The following is a 14,070-nucleotide window of genomic DNA, read 5'->3' on the forward strand; positions in this document are numbered from 1 at the left end:
GCAGGCCACGGACTGAGTGCCACTGCCTGAAACAGCTGGGGGCTGCAGGACACGACGGACCACCTCTTCCCATATTGACCACCCCACCAGCTGGATCCTTTTCTCAAGCCCTGCCCTCTACTGCCCCACTTGCAGAGGTGAGGCAGGTGGCGACCAGAGACAGGGATTTCTCAGTGGGGGCACCTCACCTTTGGAATTTATGGCCTGTGACTATTTTATCCATTTCATTTTTAGCATCGCTATATATGCCTTATGCTGCTTTATACCAGGGATGGCCAAACTGTGGCTCAAGAGCTCTTTCACATACATTGTGTGGCTCCCAAAGCCCCTACTGCCCCATCGGCTGGCTTGGAGAAGACACTTGTCACTTTAAATCAATTCTCCAAGGCAAGCTGGTTGGCAGCTTGGCGAATGCATTTAATGTTAAAGTTGCTTTCTTTTTACCTCTCCCTCCCGCCACCCATTTGCCTGCCTGCCTTCCTGTTCTCAAACATCTGACATTCATGTCTTTTGGGCCTCAAACGTCTGACATTTATTCTACGTGGCTCTTACGTTAAGCAAGTTTGGCCAGCCCTGCTTTATACGCTGGGATTTTTTTCCACTGACCTGCTTTTGTTGCCCTGGTTTTCCAAAATATATTTCTAGGTATTGTTTTAGTGGAGCCCCGTGGCGCAGAGTGGTAAAGCTGCAGTACTGCAGTCACAGCCCTCTGCTCACAACCTGAGTTCGATCCCAGCGGAAGCTGGTTCAGGTAGCTGGCTCAAGGTTGACTCAGCCTTCCATCCTTCCAAGGTCAGTAAAATGAGTACCCAACTTGCTGGGGGAAGGCAATGGCAAAAAAAAAAGGTAAAGGTAGTCCCCTGTGCAAGCACCAAACCACCCTGTAAAAAGTCTGCCATGAAAACGTCGTGAAAGCAACGTCACCCCAGAGTCGAAAACGACTGGTGCTTGCACAGGGGACCACCTTTACCTTTTTATTGTTTTACTGGTTTTGCTGTACAGCATCTCAAGCAAGTTCCACAGAGGTGGCCTATAATTTCCATAAAGTTAGATTAAATATTAGGATTTGTAGAATCTTTTGGGCTCAAGTGCCGTGTTCTACTGGAGAAAGTTTTCCTTCCAGACGTTTCGTTCTCAGCTGCGGAGAACATCCTCAGTGGCGTCGCAGCCGGAGCAGGCGCTCTGACCTTCTTGGCTGCTGTGCATTGAGTGGGGCCAGGGCTGCTGGAGAGCTGCTATTTCTAGGCTGGAGGGGGTGTGGTGAAAGGGCAATTGGTTTGTGGATGTGCCCATTGTTTGGTGGGGCTTCCTGGAAAGGTAGTGATGAGGAAACTGGCTGTTGAATGTGACCATGGTTCTGTGTTAATTGCTGGGAGGGTTGGAAGGGGTGTGAAGATAAGGAAGATGGTTGTTGACTGTGCTGATTGTTCTGTGGAATTTGCTGGTTGTTCTGTGACTTTCTGCTAGGGTGTTTTGCAGAGCTGAGTACCAAGATGGGTGGATGAAAATGCCTTCTTCCTTTCTGCCCTTTCACCACACCCCCTCCAGCCTAGAAATAGCAGCTCTCCAGCAGCCCTGGCCCCACTCAATGCACAGCAGCCAAGAAGGTCAGAGCGCCTGCTCCGGCTGCGACGCCACTGAGGATGTTCTCCGCAGCTGAGAACGAAACGTCTGGAAGGAAAACTTTCTCCAGTAGGAACACGGCACTTGAGCCCGAAAGATTCTACAAACCCTAATGATGTTATCAGCCGTGAAAACCTGAAAGCTTTGATAAGATTAAATACTCAGCTACAAGGGCCAAAAGGTTGAGTAGCCACAAGCCCATCTCTTCTCTGTGCAAGAGGAACTGCTCTATATTAACGCTTCACACAAGAAACTGGCCTCCCTCAATGCCAATCATAATCAGAAGCATTCATCTAGCATTTTTCCCCTAAAGGACAAACGACCTCTAGGGTTGCCAACCCTCAAGGTGGGGCCTGGAGGTCTCCTGGAATCACATCTGGTCTTTGGACTACAGATATCAGCTCCCTTGGAGGAAACAGCAGCTGCAGAGGGCGAACTGTATGACGTCCCATAGGTTGTAGGTGAAATCCTGCCTCAAACACCTGCCTCCACAGGGCTTGCCCCTAAATCTCCCAGGTGTGTGTTGATAACCTCAGATTTCCCATACATCACTTCAAGCCTGCTCTGTACCGGCAGAAGAGTTCAGAGGTTGGGATACATAATAGACATAGGAACGCGGTTCCTGCCTGCCTAGCACCAGGGGGAATGGCCTAATATGGCCTGGGACCTGCCTACCTGAAGGACCGTCTCTCCCCACATGTTCCCCAGAGAGTACTGAGGTCGGGAACTCAAAATCTTCTCACTATCCCTGGGCCAAAAGAAGCCCGCTTAAAATCCACCAGAGATAGGGCTTTCTCTGTTATGGCCCCTACATGGTGGAATCAGCTGCCGGAGGAGGTGAGGGCCCTGTGGGACCTTGCTCAGTTCCGCAGGGCCTGTAAGACGACCCTCTTCCGGCTAGCTTACACCTAGCTAAGATGAGAAACTCAATGTAGCTTGCCAGACTCCTGTTTTATATATATATTTTTGGAATGTTTACTGGTTTTAAGGTTTTAACTGTTTTAAATGTTTAACTGTTATTTAAATATTGTCTAATCTTATGTTTGACTAGTTGTTGGGAGCCACCCTGAGCCACTCGTGGGAAGGGCGGGATATAAATCTTAAATAAATAATATGCAAATGAGTTCCTGCTGGGCCTTTTCTATCCCAGCGGTGCCACCAGGGATGTGGCCTAATATGCAAATGAGTTCCTGCTAGGCTTGTTCTACAAAGAAAGCCCTGTGGGAAGCAAGAGTGCTGTCAGGGGGTGTGGATGTCAGCAAATGGTTCCTGATGGGCTATTTCTACATGAGGGTTGCTAACTCTGGGCTCGGAAATCCCTCGAGATTTGGGGGTGAGGGCAGGGAAGGGCCAGGTGTGGGGAAGAGGCCCAGGGCTGCCAAGTTCCCACCGGGGGCGGGCCCCAATCCACCAGCAGGGAGGAGGCCACCAGGGGAATCTCTGCTCCCCAAAGAGCCCCATTGCCACACGGCATGAAAGTGACATACTGCGCTGGGCACGTTGTGCAGGGGCGCTCTAGGAATTCACAGGAAACACTACGGTTTTGTGCAGGGGCGCTCTAGCAGTTTGGTGGAAACGTCTTCCCCCAAATTGCTAGAGTGCGCCCGTGCAAAACTTTAGCGTTTTCCCACGAATTCCTAGAGTGTCCCCACATGACGCAACACTTCTGGGTGACATCATCGTGCCACACGCACAAAAAAGCCCCCCACTGGCAGCCACAGGGGACTTGGCAACCCTGGAGAGGCCAGACCTCAGTGGGGCAGAATGCCACAGAGTCTACCGTACGAAGCAGTTCTTTTCCCCCGCGGAAACTGCCTGGAGAAGAGTTGTCATTCCAGATCCCCAGGCCCAACCTGGAGGGTGGAAACCCTAAGCTGAATGGCTGTCTCTAGGCGTGCGCACACACCCTGGTGCGCTGATGCTCAAATTAGGGTTCCTGCAGCTCGCACTCCAAGCAAGCCGACCACACCAATGCTTTTGATCCCTCCGATTCCTTTCATGGCTACATCCAGAATTCATACAGCGGAATCTCGCCTTTGCAAAGTCAATGGGGGAAAGGGGGAGAGAACCCAGCTCGGCCCATTCAGCATTTTCTGCCGGGAGTATTGCCAGTAGAGTGTTACTAATTCAGCCTCCACCACCGCAGTGTCTCGGAGCAATACATGTTGTCACTACAAATGAATTCCTCTAATTTTTCTCTCAACCCCCCCCCCCCCGCCCCCTTCGCAAGTTCCTTTCGCGGTCTGCTTGTTCGTTTTTCAGCTGGCCCAGAAGAAAGAGCAGGTTTAAGAGCTCAGCGATTCATGAATGAAATCAACAAAGCATACTTCACAGCCAAGAGGGGGAGGGATGAAAAAAACACACACCAAACCCCGTCAGCATTTCAGAAGTGGAAGCGGCTGTATCGGTTTGAAGCTGTAAGGAGGCCGCGGTGGCGCTTGGCTTGGCTTCGCCCATTCGTCACAAAGGGGGGGGGAGTGGGATTCCATGACGGTCACACAGGTGCTCACCTGAGGCACAGCTCATGCACGCAGACCACCCCCCTCCCCCAGGACCACCGGGCGACGGCTTCCCAAGCGTAAGCCTCCTGTGTCTGCCCGTAGGGCACGGAGTCAAGTGACAGAGACAGAAGAAGAAAAAGAAGACTGCAGATTTATACCCCGCCCTTCTCTCTGACTCAGAGCGGCTTACAATCTCCTTTATCTTCTTCCACCACAACAGACACCCTGTGAGGTGGGTGGGGCTGAGAGGGTTCTCACAGCAGCTGCCCTTTCAAAGACAGAGGCTCAGAGCGGCCTACAATCTCCTTTCCCTTCCTCTCCCACAACAGACACCCTGTGAGGTAGATGAAGATATTGGATTTATATCCCGCCCTCCACTCCAAAGAGTCTCAGAGCGGCTCACAATCTCCTTTCTCTTCCTCCCCCACAACAGACACCCTGTGAGGTAGATGAAGATATTGGATTTATATCCCGCCCTCCACTCCGAAGAGTCTCAGAGCGGCTCACAATCTCCCTTCCCTTCCTCCCCCACAACAGACACCCTGTGAGGTGGGTGGGGCTGGAGAGGGCTCTCACAGCAGCTGCCCTTTCAAGGACAACCCCTGCGAGAGCCATGGCTGACCCAAGGCCATTCCAGCAGCTGCAAGTGGAGGAGTGGGGAATCAAACCCGGTTCTCTCAAGTAAGAGTTTGCACACTTAACCACTACACCAAACTGGGGTGGGCAGGTTTCAGGGGTTCCGGCTCCATTGACTTTCCTGCGCAGTCACAAAACCACGACAAACTGATGAACCCCACGTCCTGACCAGACCGAGATGGAAGGGTGAGAAACACAGACGAGTCTGGTTTCTCACCATGGAATTAGAGGAACCGAGGCAAAAGCTCCGGGACGGTTAACGTTTTAAGGCCGCAATGCAGTTTCTGAGACTGCTCTGTCCGCAGGAGGTTAACAGGAGGTGCCTCAAATGAGAGGACTGGTTACAGCAGACAAGTTGCTTGCAAGGCAAAAAGTCACCTGTGTGTGGTCAAGCGAAGGGGCAGAGAGGGCAAGGACCAGACTAGCAGCCGCGTAAAGGAGCCCTGTGGTGCAGAGTGATAAGCTGCAGTCCTGCAGTCCAAGCTCTGCTCAAGACCTGAGTTCGATCCCAGCGGAAGCTGGGTTCAAGTAGCCAGCTCAAGGTAGACTCAGCCTTCCATCCTTCCGAGGTCGGTCAAATGAGGACCCAGATTGCTGGAGGGAAAGTGTAGATGACTGGGGAAGGCAATGTCAGAAGTGAAGCTGAGTCTGCCCTGACTAGTATTTGGATGGGAGACCACTAAGGTAGTCCAGAGGTGCTATGAAGAGGCAGGCATCGGCAAACCAACGCTGTCCAACTCCTCCCTTGAAAACTCCACAGGATTGCGCTAATTCGCCTGCGATGAAACAGCACTTTCCACCCCCATCCCATGTCAATAAATAGCAGTCCCCATTTTCCTCCCTGAAGACTGTGAGGCTCCTGAATGCCCTCTCTGTTCCCCGTTGTTCCCCAGCTCCCTGAGGAAATGTTAAATAGTGTCGGTGTGAGGCACAGGGCTTGCTGACAGAGACTCCAGGGGTGTTGGCTACCAAGCTTCCTAGCTTCAGGGGTCTCCTTCCCTATGAGCCAGTTTGGCGTAGTGGTTAAGTGTGCGGACTCTTATCTGGTAGAACCGGGTTTGATTCCCCACTCCTCCACTTGCACCTGTTGGAATGGCCTTGGGTCAGCCATAGCTCTGGCAGAGGTTGTCCTTGAAAGGGCGGCTGCTGTGAAAGCCCTCTCCAGCCCCACCCACCTCACAGGGTGTCTGTTGTGAGGAAGGAAGGTAAAGGAGATTGTGAGCCGCTCTGAGACTCTGTCCTTGAAAGGACAGCTGCTGTGAGAGCCCTCTCCAGCCCCACCCACCTCACAGGGTGTCTGTTGTGGGGGAGGAAGGTAAAGGAGATTGTGAGCCGCTCTGAGACTCTTCGGAGTGGAGGGCGGGATATAAATCCAATATCTTCATCTACCTCACAGGGTGTCTGTTGTGGGGGAGGAAGGGAAAGGAGATTGTGAGCCGCTCTGAGACTCTGTCCTTGAAAGGACAGCTGCTGTGAGAGCCCTCTCCAGCCCCACCCACCTCACAGGGTGTCTGTTGTGGGGGAGGAAGGGAAAGGAGACTGTGAGCCACTCTGAGACTCTTCGGAGTGGAGGGCGGGATATAAATCCAATATCTTCTTCTTCTTCTATGGGTGCAGCTGCCCCAGAGGATTCTGCGAAGCATTTTAGGGTGCGCTCTTGGTTTATGTGGCTGCTAAAAAGGTAAAGGTAGTCCCCTGGGCAAGCACCGAGTTATTACCGACCCATGGGGTGTTGTCACATCACAATGTTTTCTTGGCAGACTTTTTATGGCGTGGTTTGCCATTGCCCATCCAGGACAAGGAGGAAGGGGAGGACGAGGACGAGGAGGAAGAGGAGGAGAAGTTCAATTTATACCCCACCCTTCACCCTAAGTCTCAGAGATGCTTACAATCTCCTTTACCTTCCTCTCCCGCAACAGACACCCTGTGAAGTAGGTGGGCCTGAGAGAGTTCTCCCAGAAGTTGCCCTTTCAAAGACCGCTCTGCAAGAGCTCTGGCTGACCCAAGGCCATTCCAGCAGCTGCAAGTGAAGGAGTGGGGAATCAAACCCGGTTCTCCCAGACAGGAGTCCACGCACTTAGCCACTACACCAAACTGGCTCTTAAGGCAGAGAGGTCTGCAGATGCCACAGCTCTTTTAAACCCACGCCCCATCTGACACACCATTCATCGCCTTCACCGAAAACAAGCCTCCGTTCCCAAACATGCCGTTCCCCCTCCCCAAGACTACCCCACTCTGGGTGGATTAGCGCAAACAAGTACCAGCCCTGCGCAGGCGCTGAGGGAGGCGAAGGAGTCGGAAGTGCGGTTCAGCACGTGCCCAGTGTAGAAGCAGGAACGGTTGACATCCTCTCGCCGGCGGCTCAGGTCCCCCCCGATCTCTTCTACCGAGAAACCAGGGGCCAAAAACTGCGTGTTCTGGTGAAGGTTCAAGTAGAGGTCAGAGCCCGGATCGGGACCGAGCCCGGAAGGGAGGCGGATCAGCAGGGCCGACGCTTTCTGCTCTTCTTCCTCCAGCTGGGAAGACACAGAGCGGCGTCTCCGGGACTCCTCCGGGATGCTGTTTTTGGAGCGCAGCAAACGGACCCTGTCCAGAGGGACGTGTTCGGGGACCACCACTGTCAGCTCAGCACTGGCTGCGAAGGGGGAGAGAGAAGAAAGCGTCAGCAACCAACGAAGACACCACCCACATATTCATTTTTGTTTTATTTCAGGGCTTTCTTTGTAGCAGGAACTCATTTGCTTATTAGGCCACACCTCCCTGATGTAGCCAATCCTCCAAGAGCTTACAGGGCTCTCGGCACAGGGCCCACTGTAAGCTCGAGGACTGGCTACACCAGGGAGGTGTGGCCTAATATGCAAATGAGTTCCTGCTACAAAAAAGCCCTGCTTCGTTTATACCTCTTCTTTCTCCTCAACAGGGCACTGAAGTGGCTGACATCACTCTCCTCTTCACCGTTTTATACTGCCAACGGCCCTGTGAGGTAAGCCGGGCTGAGAATGTGCGACAGCCCCAAAGTCACCCTATAGCCTTTCACAGCAAAGTGGGGATTCGAACCCAGATCTCCCAGATCCAAATCCAACACTCCAGAAGAAGACTGCAGATTTATACCCCACCCTTCTCTCAGAATCAGAGACTCATAGCGGCTCACAATCTCCTTTACCTTCCTCCCCCACAACAGACACCCTGTGAGGTGGGTGGGGCTGAGAGGGCTCTCACAGCAGCTGCCCTTTCAAGGACAACCTCTGCCAGAGCTATGGCTGACCCAAGGCCATTCCAGCAGCTGCAGGTGGAGGAGTGGGGAATCAAACCAGGTTCTCCCAGATAAGAGTCCACACACTTAACCACTACACCAAACTGGGCTCGCCATAACACTCCCTGTGTTGCTATTCGCGGACTTGCCCACAAACTCACCTGCTCCCCCTACTTAACAAGCAGGGCTTATTTTGAGCCATGCCTCTCCTTGGCTGACCAGAACAAGTTCTCAAAGCCAGTGTGCAAGAAAAGGATGCCTCTGAACATGTGAATGCATTTGCCTCCCAGCTACATAAGCACAGCCCATGGCGGCACGTCTGCTTAGTTCTCAGGGCCCTTTCTTTACACACCCAGTTTGGTGTGGTGGTTAAGTGTGCGGCCTCTTATCTGGGAGAACCGGGTTTGATTCCCCACTCCTCCGCTTGCAGCTGCTGGAATGGCCTTGGGTCAGCCATAGCTCTGGCAGAGGTTGTCCTTGAAAGGGCAGCTGCTGTGAGAGCCCTCTCCAGCCCCACCCACCTCACAGGGTGTCTGTTGTGGGGGAGGAAGGTAAAGGAGATTGTGAGCCGCTCTGAGACTCTTCGGAGTGGAGGGCGGGATATAAATCCAATATCTTCATCTACCTCACAGGGTGTCTGTTGTGGGGGAGGAAGGTAAAGGAGATTTGGAGCCGCTCTGAGACTCGGAGTGGAGGGCGGGATATAAATCCAATATCATCTTCTTCTTCAATGCTGGCAGCCACTCTGGGGTCAGGCAGCAATTTCTCTCCAGGCCAGTTTGGCCAGGGATCCTGGAGGTTTTGTGCCATCTCCTGAGCAAGAAGCAGGGGCTGCTGAGTGTGGGAGGGAGGACATATTTGTGAATTTCCTGTATTATGCAAGAGGTTGGACTAGATGGCACTGGAGGTCCCTTCAATTCTATGATTTCTACGAAATGGTAGAGCTCTTAGAATGCAAGTATTGCTCCCAATATAGCCCTTATAAATACTGGCCTCTTATTAGATACGGCTTAGTTCTTTGCCCCGTGGCGCAGAGTGGTAAAGCTGCAGTACTGCAGTCCAAGCTCTGCTCACGACCTGAGTTCGATCCCGGAGGAAGCTGGGTTTAGGTAGCTGGCTCGAGACTGACTCAGCCTTCCATCCTTCCGAAGTCGGTCAAATGAGTACCCAGCTTGCTGGGGGGAAAGTGTAGATGACTGGGGAAGGCAATGGATAGAAGGCTGAGTCAAACTTGAGCTGGCTACCTGAACCCAGCTTCTGCTGGGATCAAACTCAGGTTGTGAGCAGAGAGCTTGGACTGCAGCTTTACCACTCTGCGCCATGGGGCTCCTTACTCCAACCAACACCCCTGCAAAAACACTGCATGTCCCCAGAATCTGCTCCCAAGACTCAGGATCAAACCCCCAGCTTTCCTTCCCTTCTCATGCAGAGAAAACCAGTGTGGTGTAGTGACTGAAGACCTGGGTTCAAATCCCCACTCTGCCATGAAAGCTTGCTGAGTGACCTTGGGCCAGTAACACATTCTTAGCCTAGCCTATCTCACGGGGTGATTGTGAGGATAAAATGGAGGAGGGGGAAATGTATGTCTCGTTAGCCCCCCTTCCCGGGAAGAAAACAGGGATGTAAGTGAAGTAAATAAAGACAGACACGAGATGTACAAACCTAGGCCTTGGCATTGGTACAGCCTGATGGGAAGTAGAGGCAGAATTTACCCCCCCCCCATGCACCCACCCTTTCAAACAGATACAATCAGCATAGGGGGAGGCTGCTATGTAGAAGAAGACGACTGCAGATTTATACCCTGCCTTTCTCTCTGAATGAGAGACTCAGAGCGGCTCAGTCTCCTATATCTTCTCCCCACACAACAGACACCCTGTGAGGTGGGTGGGGCTGGAGAGGGCTCTCCCAGCAGCTGCCCTTTCAAGGACAACCTCTGCCAGAGCTACGGCTGACCCAAGGCCATTCCAGCAGGTGCAAGCGGAGGAGTGGGGAATCAAACCCGGTTCTCCCAGATAAGAGGCCGCACACTTAACCACTACACCAAACTGGCTCTCCTTTGTACATTATGCATACATTATACATTGTACATTTTAACATGCAGGCTGATGCAGGCGGGTATAAATCTATGCTAGAATAAAGTCTGAGTGCATAATAAGCTCATGTTATAACACAGTTTGAGTCCAGTAGCATTCACAAGAAAGCTTCTATCCAGAATTAGACTTTTGTCGGTCGTAAAGGTGCCACTGCCCTCAAACTTTGTCCTCTGCCTTCCGACCAACATGGCTTAAATTTTATTACAGAACATATTTCAAAGATCACTTCTAGCTATAAAGATCACTCGTCCACGGACCCAAACACAGCTTGCCCAGACCCCAGGCAGCAAGCTCCTTGAGGATATTTGCGTCTATACCTCTAAATCCTAGTCGGAAACAGGGGGAGGGAGCTGTTTGGATGCTCACTGCTGGAAACAAGAAACTGGGTTAGAGGCTGCACCATCCATGACCTGGTCCAGAGCAGCCCTTGCCAGTTTCTTGAACCCAGAGCACCAGACCTGGAATCCCAGTTCCTTCTTCAGTCAACCGTTGTGCTCTGCCATCCAACCTATTAAATACCGGCGAACTATACGCTACTCCGAAAGCGCTACCCAAGCGCAGAATTGTTTTTAAGAAGGCTATCAAGAGAGCCACCCTCCACTTCCTTCTCTGCATTAACTAAACCAGGGGTGGCCAAACTTGCTTAATGCAAGAGCCACACAGAATAAACGTCAGATGTCTGAGGGAAGGGAAGGAGGGCGGAAGGAAACTTTAAATGCATTCTCCAAGCCACTGGCAGGCTTGGCAAAGTGATTTTAAAAAGAGAAATGTCTTCTCCAAGCTGCCCAACGGGGTGGTGGGGGCTTTGTGAGCCACACAACACGTGTGGAAGAGCCGCATGTGGCTCCCAAGCCAGTTTGACCACCCCTGAACTAAACCCTTTCTTGTTCACACTGAACCAACCACCTTGCAGCCCGCGTTCCTTTTGCAAGAGCAGCCAGACAAATGCCTCTGGTGGTCACTTGCAGGCAAGACACGAACCCTGTGTTTTGTCCGCCTCTCGGTTCTCAGAGGTATACTCCTGTAGAACATGGAAGCTCTATTTTAGCCCCCAAAGTCCTACAGACCCGTCTTTTTCATGAACTTGTCAAATCCTACACTTACCTCCAAAGTACTGCCAAATTAACAGGTTGAAAATGTTCCAGAGAGAAGCCCTGGGAGACAGATACCCATCTCTTCCTGATCTAGCTGCCCACCCCCCCCACCCCGCCTACAGTGAAAGAAAACTTCACCTCTCTTCCCTCTTTATAACTATTTTTCTCCCTCTGCAAAGCCAGAAGCAAAGAGGAGAGGAAGAGAGGAAGATCCAAAGCAAACACTGGAACTTTTTTTTTCTTTTGCACTGTTCAGTCAAAACCAGTTGATGTTGATAGAAAAACACAGAGATCTCCGCACGGAGTGCAGCCCGGCGCATCCTCTCTCAGGCCAAATCCATTAGGAAAAAAACAGTTTCGCCCTAGACCTTTAATCCTGGTTCAGCCCTGTCCCCAAGCTAACATTCTACACTACAATCAGAGAATCAAGGAGTCACAGAGTTGGTTTCTCCGATTCTCTGATTCTAGTGTAGAATATCAGTTTGCGGACAGGGTTGAACCAAGATTAAAGGTCTAGTGAGGAACTGGCCCAACGGTGCCTGAAGCAAAAAGGCAGAGCAGCAGCGGGGGGGGGGGGGGGGGGGGGGAGGGGGGCAAGGGGAGCAAAAGAAAGAAATAAACCAAAATCCTTGCAACAAGAACAGCCTCGGGAGATGCCAGGAATGAAGAATATACAAGGCTGGAAACAAACATCCTTGCGGATAAGAAAAGACTGGGAGGCCAGCCACGAAAGTGAAAGGGGGGGGGGGGGAGAAGCAAGATACAATTTGGATTGGCAAAAGTTTTTGCTCGTAGGAAAGAGAGAGAGAGAGAGAGAGAGGCAGGCGTGCATTTGGCTCCCCCAGTCCTCGCGTCCCAACTTCTGCTACATGCACGTACTTTGCAACCAGTAAACCCTTCCACCTTCTCCTCCCCTCCTCCTCCTCCTCCAAGGTGCCCAACCCACTCAGGTCCTGGAAGGTTGGGGAAAGGCAGAAAGGAGACCCCCCCCCCCCTTACCTGTGCTGATGCTCGGTCCCCAAAGCAGCAGCAGCAGCAGCATAATGGGCAAGGCAAGCGGGAGGCAAAAGCTCGCATACATTTTATTGCAGTCCAGGGGCCCCGGCAGCTGGGCTGTGCAATGCAGGGAGGAGGAGGGAAGCGACGGGCCGGGGATGGCAACAGCTGGCCAGCCCGCGCTGCAGCGAAGCCCTCCCAGCCTTTGGAAAATTAATTAGCGCCGCAGCAGACAAACTCAACGTGGTTTACAGAATGGGGGGAAAGGGGAGGGGTGGGGAGCGCGAGCGCCTCCCCTCCCTCCCTTCTCGGGCGCAGGTGCTGATTGGAGCGGAGCCTCCCGGGGCTACACCCTCCTGGCCGCCGATTGGTCGTCTGGATGAACACGCTCGGGTAAATAGCGTGGGGTTGTAAAAGGAGAAGCGGTACACGTGGGTCGCGGGCGAGGGGCGAGGCCGGGCGCCAGGGGGCGCTCGGGAGACGGGCGGCTTCAGCTTCGCTCACCTGCCGCGTTCCAGGTGCGTCCAGGTGGGCGGCCGCCTTGGGCTTGAAGCAGCGGGGCAAAACTTGAGCCCCGGGGGCCACTCGAAGACCGGCAGCGGTTTTTTTTAAAAAAAAATAATAATTGACAATGTAAACAGAAAACAGTGACGCATTAAAATGGTATGGTAGGAAATACAATCCACACATATACGATAATACATGCAAAAGTGCAGTTCAAACAACTTGTGAGAAAGATGAATAGTCACCGAAAGGACTTTTTTGTAGAAAAAGCCCAGCAGGAACACCTTTGCATATTAGGCCACATTCCCTGGTGTCACCATTGTTTCACGCAGGGCTTTTTTGTAGCAAAAGCTCAGCAGGAATTCATTTGCATATTAGGCCACACCCCCTGATGTCACCATTGTTTCACACAGGGCTTTTTGTAGCAGAAGCTCAACAGGGATTCATTTGCATATTAGGCTACACCCCCTGATGTCACCATTGTTTCACGCAGGGCTTTTTTGTAGCAAAAGCTCAGCAGGAATTCATTTGCATATTAGGCCACACCCCCGGTGTCGCCATTGTTTCACGCAGGGCTTTTTTGTAGCAAAAGCTCAGCAGGAATTCATTTGCATATTAGGTCACACCCCTGGTGTCGCCATTGTTTTACGCAGGGCTTTTTGTAGCAAAAGCTCAGCAGGAATTCATTTGTATATTAGGCCACACCCCTTGATGTCACCATTGTTTCAAGCAGGGCTTTTTGTAGCAGAAGCTCAACAGGAATTCATTTGCATATTAGGCCACACCCCTGATGCCAAACCAGCCAGAACTGTGTTCCTGTGCGTTCCTGCTCAAAAAAAGCCCTGCTCACTGAAGGCCACTTATCCATTACAGAGCTGTGCGACAACATATTGGTTTATCTCATCCGTGATCTTGTCTAATATGAAATAATCCCAGACCTTGATGTACCCTTCAAGAGGCAGAATGCTCATCTTTCCTTCGAGAGGGAGAATGCTCATCTTTCCATTTGAGTGCAATAACCGCTTTAGCTGCGGTTAATAACATTAGCTCTCTATCCGGTTTTTTAATAAACTTAGATTCCCAAAGATTGTCGGCAAAGTTGAATTCTCACCTCTGGCCAGGTTCCTGGGCCTTGAAGCCTCTTTAAAATGACAGCTTAATCGGCCTGGTGGTGATGCTGGCAAAGCTTTTCCCAGCGTGGAGCTTATGGGGGTGGGGGAAGCTTCACCCGTTGAACTTCTGCCTTGCAGGCTGGTGAGGCGGATGGCTTGAGCGCAGGTCCAGAAAAAGGTGAGTTGGCAGCCCCAACAACAACAACACACACACAAATGCCAACAAAAGCTTTATGTGCTGAACTCCGACATGGCAAC

At 52.0% G+C, this 14,070-nt stretch overlaps 1 protein-coding gene across 1 annotated transcript in view; it reads right to left on the reverse strand.

Moving 5' to 3' along the window:
* Positions 1–12,448, reverse strand: part of ADAMTS17 (ADAM metallopeptidase with thrombospondin type 1 motif 17) — a 323,961-nt gene extending 311,513 nt beyond the window's left edge. Inside the window, exons 1-2 of the mRNA XM_060260248.1 lie at positions 12,200–12,448; positions 7,022–7,395 (exon numbers count right to left, since the gene is read on the reverse strand). Coding sequence (XP_060116231.1) covers positions 7,022–7,395; positions 12,200–12,281 — 456 coding nt within the window. The 5' untranslated portion in view covers positions 12,282–12,448. The remainder of the gene's footprint in view (positions 1–7,021; positions 7,396–12,199) is intronic.
* Positions 12,449–14,070: the final 1,622 nt, after the last annotated feature.

The sequence above is a fragment of the Heteronotia binoei genome, chromosome 19, assembly GCF_032191835.1.
Source record: "Heteronotia binoei isolate CCM8104 ecotype False Entrance Well chromosome 19, APGP_CSIRO_Hbin_v1, whole genome shotgun sequence".
In the NCBI taxonomy this organism is placed as follows: domain Eukaryota; kingdom Metazoa; phylum Chordata; class Lepidosauria; order Squamata; family Gekkonidae; genus Heteronotia; species Heteronotia binoei.